The 17,293-nt window shown below is 40.7% G+C and overlaps 2 protein-coding genes across 2 annotated transcripts; both read right to left on the bottom strand.

Annotated features, from left to right (window-relative positions):
* Positions 1–2,044: 2,044 nt before the first annotated feature.
* Fam24a (family with sequence similarity 24 member A) lies at positions 2,045–3,232 on the bottom strand. Its single transcript, XM_026384197.2, has 2 exons — positions 3,117–3,232; positions 2,045–2,207 (listed from the first exon to the last, which is right to left on the bottom strand). The coding sequence occupies exons 1-2, from the start codon at positions 3,230–3,232 to the stop codon at positions 2,045–2,047; spliced, it is 279 nt and encodes a 92-aa protein (XP_026239982.1).
* A 1,287-nt stretch (positions 3,233–4,519) lies between these two features.
* On the bottom strand, positions 4,520–17,288 carry LOC113179547 (ATPase PAAT). Its single transcript, XM_077799172.1, has 6 exons — positions 17,021–17,288; positions 16,392–16,595; positions 15,534–15,606; positions 13,338–13,544; positions 10,434–10,885; positions 4,520–6,224 (listed from the first exon to the last, which is right to left on the bottom strand). The coding sequence occupies exons 1-6, from the start codon at positions 17,182–17,184 to the stop codon at positions 5,990–5,992; spliced, it is 1,335 nt and encodes a 444-aa protein (XP_077655298.1). The 5' UTR covers positions 17,185–17,288; the 3' UTR covers positions 4,520–5,989.
* Between the last annotated feature and the right edge of the window lie 5 nt (positions 17,289–17,293).

The following is a 17,293-nucleotide window of genomic DNA, read 5'->3' as shown; positions in this document are numbered from 1 at the left end:
CAGGTGTTTTAAAAAATAAGAACATCGCATATTCATCAAAGACAATACTGGTAAATAGTGAATTATCACTGTATTTATTATTCTTAAAATGTGACTTACATGTTACCAACTGATGGAAATAAAAATTCACTCTGTTGGTTTAGTGAAAAAATAACTCTCAAAGTAATATTTAGAACTTTGGATTTGTTCTCTTTGCAAGATAGCAAACTTCCTTAAGCCTATATTTCTTAAATCCACATGAATTAAAATTAGTTACTTACATAATACCTTTTCTGCTATTATTAATGTTAGTATTGTATAATTAAAAGCTATTACCTGTTAGAAAAAAGGAAATGTTGACTTTGAGTAAACTGAACCTCTTCTGATTATTTGCCAAGAATTTCCGGTTTTTTGGAAAACTGGCCTGTTTCAAATTCAGTTTGATTATGTGGCTTTTAGCATGAGTGAATCCATATTGGTTAGGTCTGTTCTGCTGGGATCTAGTGCAGGAGCTCAATCCAAAGCAATGACCTCCCATAAATTTTATTACCTTTAGCATGAATTTCATCAACTTGTTAGATTTACCCACCTGATCCTCTTAATTCAGACACAAGAGTAAATCCTGAAATATATTCTTTCATTTTAATTTTGCTCATTAATCACCCATATCCAGCCATTGACCTCACTATCACCCAGTTCGTTGGGAAGGATTTTTCTGAGTTCCAAGTGGAGACAAGAGTGGCTCAAAACTCTGACAGGGGAAACTAAGCTTAGAGAACAGAAGTGCCTCCACTGCTCACTTGGAAAATTGGGCCAGGGCAGGAATCAGTCCTTCTACTACTGAACCTTAACCTTGCAAATGTCCTCTTGTTCCACATCCAGTGCCCCCAACTCTGTGAACCAAATGCTGAGTTGGGGCTCTGAGCCAGGGGTCTGTAAAGAAATTCAGTCACTCACAGGCAATTTAGGGAAGTGGAAGCACGTTTTGCTCTGCATTCTGGATAGTGGACACTTCATTGGCAGTCCACACTTCATGACCATTCAGGAGTACTGGGCTGGATGGAGACTGGAGGCTGGAGGTCCAACAGAGGGAGGAAGGGGCCAGAGCTATGTTCAGGATTTGTGAGCTGGACTGAGTGATGCAATCCCTGTGTGTCTCTGGGAATTCTCTAGAATTCATACCCACAGGGACTTTTGCCAGGTCTATTATTTTACTAAGTGCCCACCCTGTGACAAACACCTGGGTCAGGTGGTTATAAACTCAATCTGCTGACTGCATCTCTGGTGGCAGAAGCAGCCCAGATGATGTGAGACTCTTTTCAGAGCTCCTTCTGGTCCTTTATGTTCCTCACAGATGGAAGACCTTACGTTGGCCCTGGCAATAGCCATGAGAAGAGTCCATGTTGCCCACAGGAGAGTGTATGACTTTGAAAAGCCTGTGCCCCCAGAGGCAGCCTAGTGCTTCCAGTTCAGGAAGAAATAAACATCTGGGTGGACAGTTGCCCTCAGCAGTGAGCATGTGCCAAGATTTGAAAGCTGGTCTGAGCCTTTGAAAAAACCCAGATGGAACCACACAATCATTTTCTTCAGAATTTCAAAGAGAAGGTTCTACGTAATAAATCTAACTTAGAACCAGGAGAAAACCTGGGATCATTCAGAGACGTCAAGTTTCTTTTTTGTCTATGCTGCCAGGAAGATTCAGTCAAAACTCAGTTTTCAAATGTTTTTATTTTTTATACCAGGCACCTAGCAATATGCTAACCCTTCTTGTTAACACCGTTCATTCACATGGCCTCTATTTTCTACTTTAACTCTCCTGCTTGTGTTGCAATATAAAATGATGAGCTAGTTGCCTCAAGTACCAAAGTGGTAACACAAAACTTTAGGAAAAGGACATTTAAAACTAACAACAACAACTGAGGCAGGCAGGATTCTTTTCATTATTGTACCTTTATGTGAAAGTACATAAATATCTCATTAGTACATAAATATAAACACTATAGAACTTCAATAATAAGACTTCTACTAAGAAATATTGTTCACAAATGTGTCCACCATTCCCACTTCAGAGCCCCTCATTTGTGCCACAATAGCAAGGTGGCAGGGCATCGTAATCTGCATATAGGCTATATTCGTCACAGCACGGGAGGGCAGGACAAGACTCCATCGTGCCTTTAGGTGGGATGATCTTGCTCTGGAACTTGCTTGGACAGCATTCCTTTGCCGCTCTTAAGAAAAAACATACCAAAGCATGGGCTTAGGATTTTTCTTCACAGTGCATTTCTTACAATTATCAGTGCTATCTGGGAGGTTCAGGGTTGGAGCTACTCAGTCACATATGTGACACCGCCCTAGCTCACACTCTCTGGTCCTGTGCTAAATTCCTCCCTTATCCTTTCCTACAACTGCTGTGCACGTAAAATCAGGTCACAAGAATAAGGAGAGTGACTTGAAGCAGGGACCCACCAGCTGCTTGCTGCAGGCCCTCAAGATGCAGGAATGATGGGGAAGGTGCCACACTTGGCTGTGACCTGGTCTCTGTATCCATCATCTAACTCCCTAGAATGGGGACACCAGTGCTGCTAACTGCTCTCCACACTTAAGGTCCTCTCCCCAAAACTTACATACCTCCTCTTCGACCCGCACCCCTTGTCAGCGGTTCTCTAGCAGACCTGTCCTACAGGTCCACCCCGCTGTTCCCACGGCCTCCAGCAATGGAATGGGGGAACGTCCTGGGAGCTCCCAACTTGGCAAAAGGAGGTCAGTGCGGCCTGTTCTCTGACTGAGTGGGAGGCAGATCTTGCTCCCACAGTGTCCCCCACATTCAGTCTGCAGCGACCAGGACAGAGGGAGGCTCAGCCGAGGGGCTGCTAAATACCTGAAGGGAAACTCCGTGAGGTCCAACAACAGCAAAGCTGTGCTGGACACACAGCCTCTAGGCTGAGAACATTCTACTTAGGAGTCGCAGCCCCAAGCCAGGAGGAAATAACCCCAAGATCCTGTGCCTTTGCCTTCTCCAACCTGTCTGCGGCTCTTGACCTCACCCAGGGAGTGGCTATGGCAGCAAAGAATGAGCAGTCAAGCAGAGAGCTCAGGTGTCCCATCTCAAGGGCACTCACTCTGCCCACAGGACTCACTTCAGTATGCTGGAGACTTTGAAGAAAAGACTGAGGACCACGCAGATCAGCACGATGGCCGCAAACAGTAAGCCGGCCCCAATGCCGATGATAATCTTTGTCTTGAGATCAAACATCTTTCACACCTGGGCAGAGAAGTGTAGGCAAGCAGTGAGGGTGGCTTCCCTCCCACAAGCCATCAGCAACCTCCACACCTTCGCCCAGGGGAGGAGGAACGGACCCAAACACAGATCCTTTGTGTGTAAACCTTGAGGGTTCTTCCCAGAGAGGCTGAGGCTGGCCAGGGGTGGGTAAGAGGGTTCACTTCTGTATGAAGAGGAGCTGAGATGCAAAACCCAAACAGAAGGAGTAGAAGGACAGCCAGCCAGGGGACAGACTCTTTGCCTCTCACAGGTTATGGTGGCCCTTAATTATCAGGCCTGCATAATGGCTAATGGCTTTGTGCCTGGGCCTCTGAACTGTATCCACACTTACTCAGAATGACCTCCTGCTATACGTAAGCTTTAAAGATGTTTTATGGGACTAACGGAATTACTTCAAAGAATTATTGTCTGACAACATTGATAATATGCAAAGCTATTTTTTAAGTGGTAAATGTTTTAGGGAATAAAAGTTTTAAATCATCCACTGCCAACTGGGTCATGCCATCTCAGAGTTAAGGAGATTCTGGAAGCTTCTGGCCAACCCCTGCCCAAGGCTGAGATGGGGAGTGGCCTGCATAGACCCAGAATCAGCTTCTTCTGGGACCTCTTGTTACTCATCTAATAGACCATGGGTGTTCTTCCTAAATACTCCCCTACCCCACCAGGAAATCTGATTTGTCTGGGATAAGAGTTTGCTTCATCTCACTCCAAAATTGGGGAGTAAGAGGAGTACATAATTTGACTGACAAGCAGATTAGTTAAACCACAGATAGATAGTTAAACCATCCAGAGGTGGATTAAGGATGCTGTTGCGGGGGGGGGGGCAACTTTGAAGAAGTTATTTTATCAGAAGTTATTTTCTCATACCTGTCATTTGAGAAAGAGGAATCTAATCATTCTGGCAAGAGGAAATAAGGTCTATGGTTGAGAGTGGATGTCTGGAAGCAGTGTGGTCCAGTGGTAGCAGAATGTGCCGACTCCAACATTCATGCCCCAAGCAGTGTGACATCAACCCATAGGATCCCAGCTCCCTACCTCAGAGTTCTGAATTCTGTTCCACATGTAGGTATGTATTAGCTCCTATGAAAAATAAATGCTATTTTGAATCAATTCTAACATTTTCAGTATTTTGACTACTAATCAAAAGCAGATTTAATATTTCAATTGAAGCCTGATAGACTGTATGTTTCGATTACTAAATGAAATAACATGGAGCCATTTACCAGGATTCAAGCACGTAATTGTTGAAATTGTTAGATTTTCACTTTTTACAGTTAAGATGTTACAAAATGAAAGGTAAAGAGGATACTAGTTCTGATCAGGTTGGCACGATGGGTTCGTCACACTACAGCTGGAACAGTAATATGAACTGAGAGACCCGGGCCGACAAGTGGCATAGGTGTGTTTTCACTTCTGACATGCGCAATTATAATTCCCAGGAATAACATACATCTAAGGAACGAGAACTAAGTTCACCAAAATCTTGAGGGTAAAGCATCTTTTTATGAAAATAGACATCTTAAACAAACATTAAATAAAAAGAAAATTCTTCTATTTATTCCAAACAAGTAGCTTCCAGAGTGAATGCATTTATTTTTACATTCAAATACATCACCCTTCAACATATATACATTTGTATCTGTTTTTGTTTTGGTTTTTGGCACTGGGGATTTACCCAGGGGTACTTTACCACTGAGCCACACCTCCAGCCCATTTATTTATTTATTTATCTATTTATCTATCTATTTGTTTGTTTGTTTGTTTGAGGCTAGGTCTTTGCTAAGTTGCTTAGGGCCTCATTAAGTTGCTGAGGCTGGCTTTAAACTTGCAATCCTCCTGCCTCAGCCTCCGGAGTCTCTGGGATTACAGGTGAGCACCACTATGCCCAGCTAGTTTCTGAAGAATCAAATCTACCAGACAGAACTGGACTCATGTGCTCTAATACTTCAATGCAGACCCTCAGCAGTTCATACTCAACATAAGCTAGGAAGGCCTGGGAAAAAGAACCTGTATCAGCTGGAAAAGGAGGCTTCATTATGTGTTCTGGGATGATGAGGTAAGACAAGACAAATTCTTCCATTTTATATCAAACACTGCATCCAAGTAACAATCCTAACAAAGAATGGGCCAGTTTTCATTTTTCACTTTCCAATCTGCTGTTACAATGTGATAGAGCATAAAATCAATGGCCCCAATGAGAACTGATCTTTCATTTACCATACATGACATCCATTTTTGAAATGTGAAGTAAACAACATAAAATATTAAGTTGGTGATCTGAAATGAAATGTTTCAAGTCAAAACACCTGGTTTTCCAAGAACAATCAATTAGGGGAAAAAAAGTCAAGTAAGCATTTTTTCATACCCTTCAACTATTAAATAAGGTCTTTTTACAAATTAAAAAAGTACTTCAAACACATACAATACAAACTAATGAAATGCATTAGAAATCCTTAAATATTTAAAACCCTTAAGCAACACAAGAATACCTAAAAATCTGTAAGTGAAAAACACTGCAAATCAGAATAACTTAGGACAATGGGGTCACCTCTTGGTGTACAGTACTGGATTTACAATAACAAGGGCAGTAAAAATGGACACCGAGGTCACTTTATGTAAGCCGATGATCCTTCAGAGGACATCAGATACTTGCTTTTCATAAACGTTTTTAGGTTTGGGCTTTGTAATAAATAGGTAATAAATATCTGCAGGCCCTCGTACGCTGAGAGCTTATCTTTCTCCATTGGAAAGTCTTTCTCCAGAGTCACAATGTCTCAAAGGCAGCCCATTGGGCGGGGAGTTGGGATTCTGCAGGAAGTCCATTAACAAGGTAATCTTATCATCTATGTGCTCCTGGAGTTGGAGTATTCGCCGATCAATGTAGTCCACAAGTTTCTTTTCCATCAGTTCCATATTTTTAGAAAGAATCTTTTCCAAGTAGGAGCAAATAGGCTGTTCTTCCACTCTAAAAATAAGTTTAAAAAGTCTATCAATTTTCCCCACTATTACAACAAAAACAAGCAAGCTATGCAACCAGTGGCCAAGGAACATGGCTGAAACTTGTCTCCACAACTGCACTGCTCCTGTGACTCATTTCCCAGGTTGCAAAACACATGCAATAGGTGACCACAGCCCTTAATGCCCAACACACTCCTTACTTCTTATTAAGTATTCAGTTGAAGTGGGAACATAAAAATGAAGACACATCTTCAAAAACAAACCGTGGGGGAATGCCCTTTTTAAGTTCCAAACAAAAACTGATTTTGCCCAATTTTAAAAAAAAAAAGTATCTTTTCCAAGTATTCTTTCAAAGCAACCCTATAATTCATATAGCTTTTTCCTCTTAAATACAAACAACCTTACTAAAACACTAGAAGGTTCTTTGCTAACCTGACCTGAAAATGTTTATGAATTTAACTAGGATAGACAAGCAAAAATTAATAGGATCAAAAGTATACCGATTTCTAAAAATCCACAACGCTTAGGGTTTCCATAATTCTTTCAGGAGCTCAATGAGGAAAAAGTACTTTTCCAGAGCCTACACAATGTATGCCACTGCTCTAATTTCTAAAAGAAATCAAGGCTGTGAATTCTCTTTAGAATTTCCTCAGGTAGTAGATTTACTGTATAAATATGTATGTTTTCAGAGGTTAACTATTCTCGGTATTCCTACTGTTCTCATACTAGCTATGTTTAATTACACATGCTATAGAGTAACATGTATGAGAATGTGCCCAAAAGCTAATATAGATTTGCATAAATTTAAAACAATATTCTTCTTGTTAAATGTTTTAAAAGTTTGACTGTTTCTTACTTACGTTGACATGAAAAGGTTTAATTATTATTTTTAAACAAATATTTTATATAGCTGTAAAACTAAAAGATTTTAGGAGTCCTCAAGATTGTAAACACCAATAAGTTTGATCTTGGCATAATGCCCTGCAGAGCCATTTAAATTGTTGTTCATGATATGGATGCATGCACTACTGCCCAGTCTGTTTAACCATTCACCTACCATGAGACATTTTGATTGTTTTTTGTCTGGCACTATTACAAATAAAGTTCTCATGAACAATTGCGTAGAGCACTTTAATGTTGCCACATCTTTTCATTTCTTTGGGATAAATGCCCAGGATTAGGACTAATGGGTTGTATGGTAACAGGGTGTTTAGTTGTTAAGAAACTGCCCAGATATGTTTTTAGGGTGGTTGTACCATTTTAATTCCCGCCAGCAAGGAATGAGATCCGGTTTCTCTATATGCTTGTCAACATTTGGTATTCTTATTGTTTATAATTTTAAATTTTAGTCATTCAAATAGATATATAGAGATATCTTGTGGGTTTTTTTTAATATTTATTTTTTAGTTATAGGGGGACACAATATCTTTATTTTATTTTTATGTGATATTTTTAAGGATCAAACCCAGTCCTTCACGCATGGTAGGCGAGTGCTCTACCTCTGAGCCACAACCTCAGCCCTACCTTGTGGTTTTAATAAGCATTTCTCTAATAGCAGTGAAGTCACTGTTGATCATCTTTTCCTGGGCTTATTTGCTATTTATATATCCATCCTCCTGATGATTCTTCACATCTATTATCCATGTTCTAATTAGATGGTATTTTAAAAAACAAATCTTGCAAATCCTTCATATATTTTAGATACAAGGCATTTGTTGGGTTCGTGATTTACAAATATTTTCTCCCGGTCTGTATTAATCCTCTTACTGGGGCCTTTCATATGTAAAACTTGTAAATATTAAATGGGCTCTACATACATATTTTATGGATCATGCTTTTGGTGACCTCGAAGAATTATCTTCCTAGGTCCCTAAAAATTTCTCCCATATATTAAAAAGATTTTACAGTTTTATACTTAACATTTTAGCTTATGCTCCATTGTGTGTTAATTTTCATATATCTGCATTCATGGTTCATTTTTTAGCCTGTGACTCTCCAATTGTTCCAGCATCACATGCTAGACGATCATCCTTCCTCCACTGAATGACTTTTGCACATTGGTAGAAGGCCGACAGGTATACTTCTGTAGAGCGATTTCTGTGCTTTCTGTTCATCTATGTGTCTAGCTGTCTTGCCAAAACGGACTCTTGAAATCCAGTAGTGATTTCTCTCTATTCTAATTCCAGTACTGTTGTCTTTCCACTTAGAATTTTCCACTTCCAGATTTTGGAATCATCTTATTCATATTTACAAAAAATACATGTTGAACTTCTGATAGAAATTGTGCTAAACATATATATCAATTAGGGGAAAACTGACATTTTTACTGTTGAGTCTTCAACAGTACCATGAATACGGTATATTGCTCCATTTTTGGGGTCTTCTTTCATCACTATTTAACAATTTTCAGGTCATAAGGTCCTCTATGTCTTTTGTCAGATTTATATGTACAATTATGTTTTACATTCATTTATATGTACTTATTTCTTTGGGGATAATTTAGTCTGGGTAGCAGAGTAATGCTGGCTTCATGAAATGAGTTGGGAAGTCTTCCCTCCTCTTCTATTTTTTGGAAATGTGTAAAAGTGGTTTTCTTTAAATGTTTGGCAGGATTCTTGAGTGAAAGCATTTGGGACAGGACATTTCTTTTTCACGATCTCTTCAATTTCGAATATAGTATTTAGTGGCCATAGAAGTGTTCCATTATTTATTTCATGTTGGTTGAGTTTGATAATTTGTGTTTTTTAAGGAATTAATCCATTTCCTCCTAGTTGTCAATCAAATTGTTACAATATTCCCTTATCTTGATTATGGCTTGAGGCCCTGTAATGGTATTTCCCATTACATTCCTCAGATTGGTGATTTGTGTCATCTCTTATTTGCCAGTCTTGCTAGAAATTTGTCAATTTTACTGAAATTTTCAAAGAACCAGCTTTTCAATTGATTTTTTTTTCAATTAAATAGATTTCTGCTCTTTATTGTTTCATTCTTCTGCTTGCTTTGGGTTCCTTTTGCTTGGCTTTTAAATGAAAAATTCAGTTTCTTTAGTGCTTATAAGACTATTCAGATTATCTATTTCATTTTTATTGAGTAGCTGTAGTTTTATAGTATTGATTTGAAAACTCTGCTCTTTTCTAATGCAAGCATACAGTGGTAAACAAGTTCTTAGCAAAACCTCTTTAGCTGAATCACACAAATTTTGATCTATTGTTATTTTCATATATTCGTAAAAAAATTTTTCTGTTGAGACTTCTTGAATCATAGATTTACAAGTGTTGTTTAATTTACAAGTGTTTTGTCAATCTAGATGTCTTGTCTTTCTGTTATAGATATGATTTCTTGTCTTTTGTAGCCAGAGAAAGCACTTTCTATGATGATCCAATCCCCTTAAACTTCATTAGGTTTGCTTTAAGACTTACCATATAATTTACCTTTGTGAATCTTCAAAAAAAAAAAAAAAATGTACTCTGCTACTGTTGGCAGAGAGTTCTATAAATGCCAATTGATCCTGCTGGTGGTTAATGGTTTTTAGTTCCAAACTAATATAACTATCTCATTTTTAGATGAAAATTCTAAGAGAGATTAAGTTTAGAAAATAAACGAAAACTATGACCAAAGTCCTGAATTCCAATCTAGAATACTATTTTGACACACTACATTTGTGAAAGGATCAAGAACATACTAAGTCCTCGGCCACTTCTTATTGAAACATGTTGTCAAGGTAAGGGATTAAGAGACTAGAGCATAAAAACTTGTATCCTACAGATAATTACCATCCTAAAATAGTTTTTGATAATTCCAAAGTTAACCTAGACCAAATATAATCTACAAAGCAATGACATGCTTAGTATACCCAGCTAGAAAATAATATGAACCCAAATAAAAACAATGTAAAGATCATTATTACCACAGCACCTTTCCACTCATGCAAATAGCCTTCTACTCCAACCCACAGCTGCTGCTGGTAACCCTTCCACCAAATGCCCGAGAGGTGTGCAGCACCTTCAGTTATAGGCATTTCTGTCACAGCCATGCATTTCACTCTGGAGAACAGTTATTGCCCACAAGCGTGTTCATGGTAAAATGCAAAAACTGCTCAAATTTTCTCTGGAAAGATTGTTCACTGAGACAGATCTGTTTCCCTTCATCTGATTCTCTCACCTACCGGCTATAAACCTCATTTGTAACCACATTTGTCTTGAGATAAAATACTCACGCAACACCAACAATGCCGTCCCGGGGCTTGGAGACATTTTCCTGCCACTTGGCGTTATGTCCCACTCGAAGATGGTTAACTTGACTGCACAGATTTTGGAGAAAGGGCAGCAACTCAGAGTTGGGCAGTGGGCCGTCACTCGCCTTCTTTGGTAAGAAAGAAGATACTGCATTTTTAAGATCATTCTCAAGAAGGGAATGGTTTTGTGGCACAGTTTTACACCTGTCGCGGCTGGTGGTATTTCCTTCCCCAGGTGGCCTGGTGCTTTTATCGATGAAAGCCTGTAAGGGTTCAGTCCTGTTTGCAGATGTCAATCCAGTTCTAAAAGGGAAAGGTGTGGAGGATGACTTGTCCAAGGCTCCTGAAGTGGACGATGGCTGGAGTGCAATCATATGCTTATACCCAGTAGTTCCCAAAACTGACTGAAGCTGCTCTCCAATGGGAATACAATTCTAAGCAAGGTAAATAAGAAAATGTTAAGATTAAGAAGGACAGTTCACTGTGGGAGTCATTCCTGGGCACTGTGCATTCCTTCATTTGATCCCCAGGAAGTAGGCTATTACTATTCAATATTAAGTGACCCAGTCAGAAAGTCCCTGGCCAAGGTAACCAGCTGGTAAGTGGCAGAACCAGGACATAAATCCAAGCAACCTAACTCCATAGGGAAGACTAAAGAAAATAAATACTAAAATTGCATAGTAAATTTGCAGTGACATATCTTAGTATTTTACCTACAAAGTCCTCCTTAATTTGTGACAATAAAAATGTGATACTTTCAACTGAGTTACAATGATTGATCATTTTCTTAGAACTCAATTATGTCATTCCCCAACTTTCAACATATGGTTGAAAAGCTTTTCGTTTTCACCTGGCCATAGCTTTTGCCATGAGTTTTTAATGGAGGTTATACACTATTTAAAGCTAGGTATTCTATGTATATACTTGTGATATTTTCTTTTTTTAATTAATTAATTAACTTACTATTCTAATTAGGTACATATGACAGCAGAATGCACTTTGATTCATCGCATACAATTGCAGCACAACTTTTCATTTCTCTGGTTGTACACGATATGGCGTTACACATATGTGCAGCACCATATGTACATGGGCTTAGAGTAATGATGTCCACCTCATTCCACAGTCTTTCCTACACTCCAGGCCCCTTCCTCTCTCCTCCCTCCCCTATGCCCAATCCAAAGTTCCTCCATTTTTCATATGCCCTCTCCCACCCCCCATTATGGATCAGCATCCACTTATCAGAGAAAACATTTGGCCTTTGGTTTTTGGGGATTGGGTTATTTCACTTAGCACTGTGACATTTTCAATAACTAAAATGAGCTACCACTTGTCTGTGTTTAAGAATTTCCACCTTAATAAGAATTAAAGACCTAGGGATGTGGCTTAGTGGTAGAACACTTGCCTGAAGTGTGTGAGGTCCTGGGTTCAATCCCTACACCAAAATTTAAAAAACCCAAAATTCCATATTGGTACCATGACTAAATTGCTTGTGTGTTATTCTTTCCTTTGTTTCTTGAGATTTTATGTTGAAGAGAAAGTATGCTATCTTCTTCTTCAGGTTCTCAATTTTTCCACTAAAGCAAAACCAAATGACCTCTAACTGAATTGTTTGTGTGAAGGCATATGGAGCTCTTAAATTCAAAACGTAGAAGCCTACTACAGGTTTTCATCAGGGTTTATCATCCCACACTTACTGCTATTCAGTTTTTGAAAGATGGGCTGAAAAGTAATTATCAAGATTAGCTAAAGAAGTTCAGTTTATACATTCATCTAGATAGTCTAAAAATTATTCTGAGATCAAGCTAGATCTACATTCATTTATTCAAAAAATGTTTACCAGAAATTTATGTGTTAGGCTCCACTTGAGGTATGAGAAATATGGCAGTGAATCAAACAAATTAAAATCTCTGACCTCTTGGAGTCTTAAGATAGTAGGGAGAGACTGCCTGAAAGGACGGAGGGAAAGACGGGAGGGATGAGGAGAGAGGAGGAGGAAACACATCATGGCACGTAGGTGGTGACAGATACTTCAGGGGAAAAAAAGGCAGGAAAGGGGCTAATGAGGGCCAGGGAAGTGGAGGCAGAGGCACCTGTGATAGCAGGTTCCCATCCAACATTTTTACAGAAATGCACTTGGGAAAAGGCTCTATATAGAGAAATGCTAGCCTATTGTCATTTTTTCTTGTTCTATTCCAAGTTTTGAATAAGTCTTAAAATATTCCTGGAATAAGATGGGTTATATTTCTAATATTTTAACATTAGACAACATTCTTTTAGCTCAAAGGAGCTTTACTCAGTCAGCAGAGAAAATTTATTTCTGTATGAGACCACTCATATGATCTAGCCTGCAAAAACCCTTAAAAACAGGCTATACACCAATTGATCATTTTTGCATCCTAGAGAGTGCTCAAATCAGCCCATAATTCATCAAAGTTGCTACTTGCTGAATGATGGGTGAATGAATTAATGAAAAATTGTGAAGCTGTCCAGTCAAAACTTTTTATATGAGGGTAAGTCTACAAAATATGCCTTTTGCAAACTATGAACAGATGACAGTTAAATCAATAATAAAAATTAAAAATTTAGCTGGGTGCAGTGGTGCATACCTGTAATCCCAGCTATTTTGGAGGCTGAGACAGAAAGATTGCAAGTTCAAGTACAGCCTAAACAACTAAGCAAAACCCCATCTAAAATACAATAAGAAGAGCCGGGGAGGTAGTCCAGCACTAGAGTGCTTGCCTAGTATGCCCAAGTCCCTGGGTTCAATCCCTAGTATCACAGAAAAACGCTTTAAAAAAAAAAAATACTGCATTTCCTCATCAAAGGCCATCATTTTGAAATGATTTTTTACTGCTATGTGGAAAGAAAAACATTTCTACTTACCTGCTGTTGAAACCTAACCATGTTCATTAGCTGCTGAGCTCCAGGTGATAACTTTGATCCCATGGACTCCATTATGGTTTGGACCTTGTCAAGGTCTATCCTTGATCCTAGAGCAGGAGAGCTTGGTGAAGAATTTCCTGAAACTGGTTTCATGTGTACCACAACCTTACTGATGAACACACACTGTTTTTCACCAAAGGACAGCAACTATTATGAAATAAAAAAGTCCAGGAAATATAGGTATTAAAACCAATAATTTAAAGTCACTTCCTAGTATTACCAAATCAAGAGTGAAATATTCAAGGATCTAACAGTTTTAATCTCAAGCATGTTTTTAAGTTATCTTTAGAACAGTCATAGATAGAAAAATTTCTATTTTAACATAAGGCTCAGATCAACTATTTAAATCAAGAAATCCTTCTCAAACTAATATTCAGAAAATAAGTCTGAGTAGATTAAATATAGTTTTACTTAACTTAAGGCATTAAAAATAAACAGTCTGAGATCTTAACAGGCCACAGTTTGGTATAATATTATTTAATACAAAATGTAACTGTCTAGAGGCCCAAGCAGTACTTACTGAAATTATAGACACAATTCAGTCTTTCAGGATTTAGAACTGTAAGGAAATGTTAAAAATCAGAGCTTACAGTCTAAATCCTCTGGTTCTATCCCTGTAGTTTTTCTCTTTTTTTGCAGTGTTGGGCATGGAACCCAGGGCTTCAAGCATGTGGGGCAAGGGCTCTACCCCTGAGCTGTACTCCATGTGTGGTCCATAAAACAGAGTAGTAAAATGAAAGGGAAGAGATTTGGACCAGGCACATCTGGGTTTAAATTATGACTCTGCTGCTCAACAGCCTGGGTGACCCTGGGCAAATGCTCGCACAGGGTAAAACTAAAATCAAGTCAGTAAAATGAGAGATGGCTTATGTGTCAAAATATCCAGTATCTATCCCTGAGGAAGTGCTCAAAAGTCTGTATCAGGAACACTTTATTTTTATCTTAACTTTCCATATGCTGTTGTCCCAGAACACTTTCATATATGTATGAAACCCAGGGGTTCCATGAATGAACCAACCCTTCGTTTCTATACAACAGTTACAAAAAATGTTCACCAGAGTGACACACACAGACCCACGTTATCAATAGGTAAATGTACACCTATGCTCTAAAAACTCTTTTAAGTGTGTAACCAAATACGTGACAGTCTTCAACAATCAGGGAAACACCCATTACATTCATCTTACATCCCAACCTGTTCTCCCCCTTCTGCTTTGTAATACCCAAACACTTTCTCAACATCAAATATAGGATCTGTTTCACTCATTGATCATGCTTATTACCAGTCTTGCCCCAGTAAAATATAAGCAACATGAGGGCAGTATTTCAATTTATTTTACTACTGGTAATTCCTAAATGCCTCATATAGTATCTGGCATCAAATATTCACAGAATGAATGAATCACTTTAATCAGTTCTGTGATTGAAGAACATTTACTTTGTTCTTCAATGAAAGAAAAATCACTAATTTTACCTTATTCTAAAACTAAGTCTCACAATTTCCCATAAGTGATGATAATAAGTATAGATTTTTCAGAGTCAAAAAGAACCCAAGAATTTTCTTTCTTCAGTTCTCTAATTTTACTCCCGAAATACGTCCAAACAAGTGAAGCAGCTTGCTCAGACTAGTGTGACAGCAACAAAGCTGAGTTAATATTCTGGCTCTGTATTTCTCATGATTCCTAGACTTTGACATCACCACTAATGCAAACCTTAACAATCTTCATGCTGCAGCCAACAGTCCAAAACCCTTTAACTTCTTGGTTCTCTTGTCTGAAACTCCTTTCACTACCTTCTTGTTTAATTCATAGGACCAAAGTTTTGTTTGTAATTTTTTGGCAACACAGTTTTACAGAAAGATTAAAAAATGTTTTAGATAAATTTCCCAAAACCTCAAAATATAGCTCTTATTAACAAAATATATTTCCATAACTGGTGATAGACTAAAAGAATTAAATCTTCAAGAGGATTGATGATTTTTTAGGAAAGTAATCACCTTTTATATGTTTACTATGTCTTAATAAACCTAGGGACAATATAGGATTAGTTGTATTCAAGGAAAGAAAATTAATTATATATAGAACAAAATCAAATTTGATGAAAATTTAAATTAGTTAAAATCTGATGATGGCTTACCTTTATTTTACAAGCATATGTGGAAGTTTCCAATTTTAGATGTTTTTTGTAGAAAATAACATTTTCCTGTTCACTAAAAACAAAAAATATTTTTTTAGTTATGATTAACAGTTATGATTAAAAATAAACGTTTCTAGGACAATACTCCTTCCTGGGACTGTTTTCGTGGTGAGGCACAAGGAGCTGGGGCTCCCGAATGCATTGCACTGCCTTAAGGACCACAGGGCCCTCTCAGACTAGCCAAGAGAACTGAAGGAGATAACACAGTCATGGAGCACAGACCATATTGTAAAGTTCAGTGAACACACCTATTGTTTTCAACTTGCACTGGACATAGGAAAGCTCTAAATTTCGGTTACATTAAAAAAGATGCGGCAGAATCTTTGTAAGGGGGGGAAACGGGGTGGGGGTGGGGGCGCCCAAATGATCACGTTTATAACCGGTTAACAACTAGGCGGCGGTGGCAGTCTTAGATCCCCACACCCTTAGTAAGGGGCTTCCTAGAAGATGAGCTCAGTGTTCCAGACTGACTGAGTCATTAATTTGGGGGAAACTCTGGAAGCCAACCCTGTGAGCGAAGGAGAGAGACAAGGAGCACTTGTCAGGGCTTCTCCTAACAAAACTCTTCCACTAACCAGCTGTGACCCACCATTCACTTCCACTAACCAGCCCCAAGTTTCCAGGTATGAAAACAACTGGGCTGATCTGCGCTGCCTGGAAGAGGCGGCAAGGCGACCCCGTCTCTGCCACCGGTGCACTTTTAGGTTCCCTCCCCGGGTGACTGGCACGACGTCAGGCTATCTGAACCGTCCCGAGCCCGGGAAAGGGGCCGAGGGGCCGCGGCGCGGGGTCACCGACCTGCCCTCCGGGACGGTGCGGGCGCCCTGGCCCCGGCCGGTGCCACAGTACTCCTCGCCCACGTACACCTCCATGTTCCTCGCCGAGCTCAGGACGCCCACCGCGAGGATCTCTTCCCCGGCCCCGGGGTCGCACCGCAGGTCGAGGAAGCACGGCGTCCTGCCCCGGGGGCCCGGCGCGGCGCTCAGGCTCACCAGAGGCTGGCTGAGGAGGAGGTCGGGGCACAGGTGACGCCCGGTTTCCGCGGTCGCGCTCGCACCCGCCCGCGCCCCTCCCCGGACCCCCGCGGCCTCGGGACGCGCCGCCCAGGGACGCGGCTGGGCCGCCGCCCCGCAGCCCCGCAGGCCGCGCCCCTCCCTGACCCCGACTGCTGCTGGCCGCAGCCGGTCCAGCACCCGCCGGCTCTGCGCAGCCAGACGCACGCGCGCCCTTCCCCGCCCGCACACGCGGGGCTCTAGGCGACTTCTGGGCCGTTCGGGCGGCCAGGAGCTGCCCCTCGTTTCCAAGCGGGCGAGGCGGATGCGCCTGCGAGCGCTCCCAGGTCTCCCGCCCCGCGTCCCCCGCTCGTCTCCCTCGGAGCGTGGCTGTCGCCGAGCGCCACGACCCGGCTCCCCCGAGGCACGGCGCACCCCGAAGCCGGCGGCGCCAGCAGCTCCTCCCAGTCGAAGTCCTGGAAGCCGAGGCCATCCCGGGTGAGGAGGAGGCTCTGGGACAGGTCCCCGTTCGCGATATCCCAGGAAGAGGCCAGCGTCGGGCGGCCGGTCATTCCCGAGTCTTCAGGCCGGGTCTCCATCCCTCCGCCTCTGGCCGCAACCAGCCCCGGAACCTCTCTTGTCCAGCTCGAGTTTCAGTCGGTGCAGAGTGGAGTGCGGACGCGCAGCGACTTCCGGCTGTCTGTCTTC

This window comes from Urocitellus parryii, chromosome 5 (assembly GCF_045843805.1).
Source record: "Urocitellus parryii isolate mUroPar1 chromosome 5, mUroPar1.hap1, whole genome shotgun sequence".
Taxonomy (NCBI): Eukaryota; Metazoa; Chordata; class Mammalia; order Rodentia; family Sciuridae; genus Urocitellus; species Urocitellus parryii.
Note: the sequence above shows the minus strand (reverse complement) of the source record. Positions and strands in the feature narration are given on the sequence as shown.

Bases quoted from the DNA above. Each gene is read 5' to 3' on its own strand.
- Fam24a (XM_026384197.2), bottom strand. From the start codon at position 3,232: ATGTTTGATCTCAAGACAAAGATTATCATCGGCATTGGGGCCGGCTTA. The intron at 2,208-3,116 runs GTGAGTCCTGTG...TTTTTTCTTAAG, and splicing joins AAAGTCTCCAGCATACTGAA to AGCGGCAAAGGAATGCTGTC.
- LOC113179547 (XM_077799172.1), bottom strand. From the start codon at position 17,184: ATGGAGACCCGGCCTGAAGACTCGGGAATGACCGGCCGCCCGACGCTG. The intron at 15,607-16,391 runs GTCGGTGACCCC...TTTTGTTTTTAG, and splicing joins CGCACCGTCCCGGAGGGCAG to TGAACAGGAAAATGTTATTT. The intron at 13,545-15,533 runs GTAAGCCATCAT...ATTTCATAATAG, and splicing joins CATATGCTTGTAAAATAAAG to TTGCTGTCCTTTGGTGAAAA.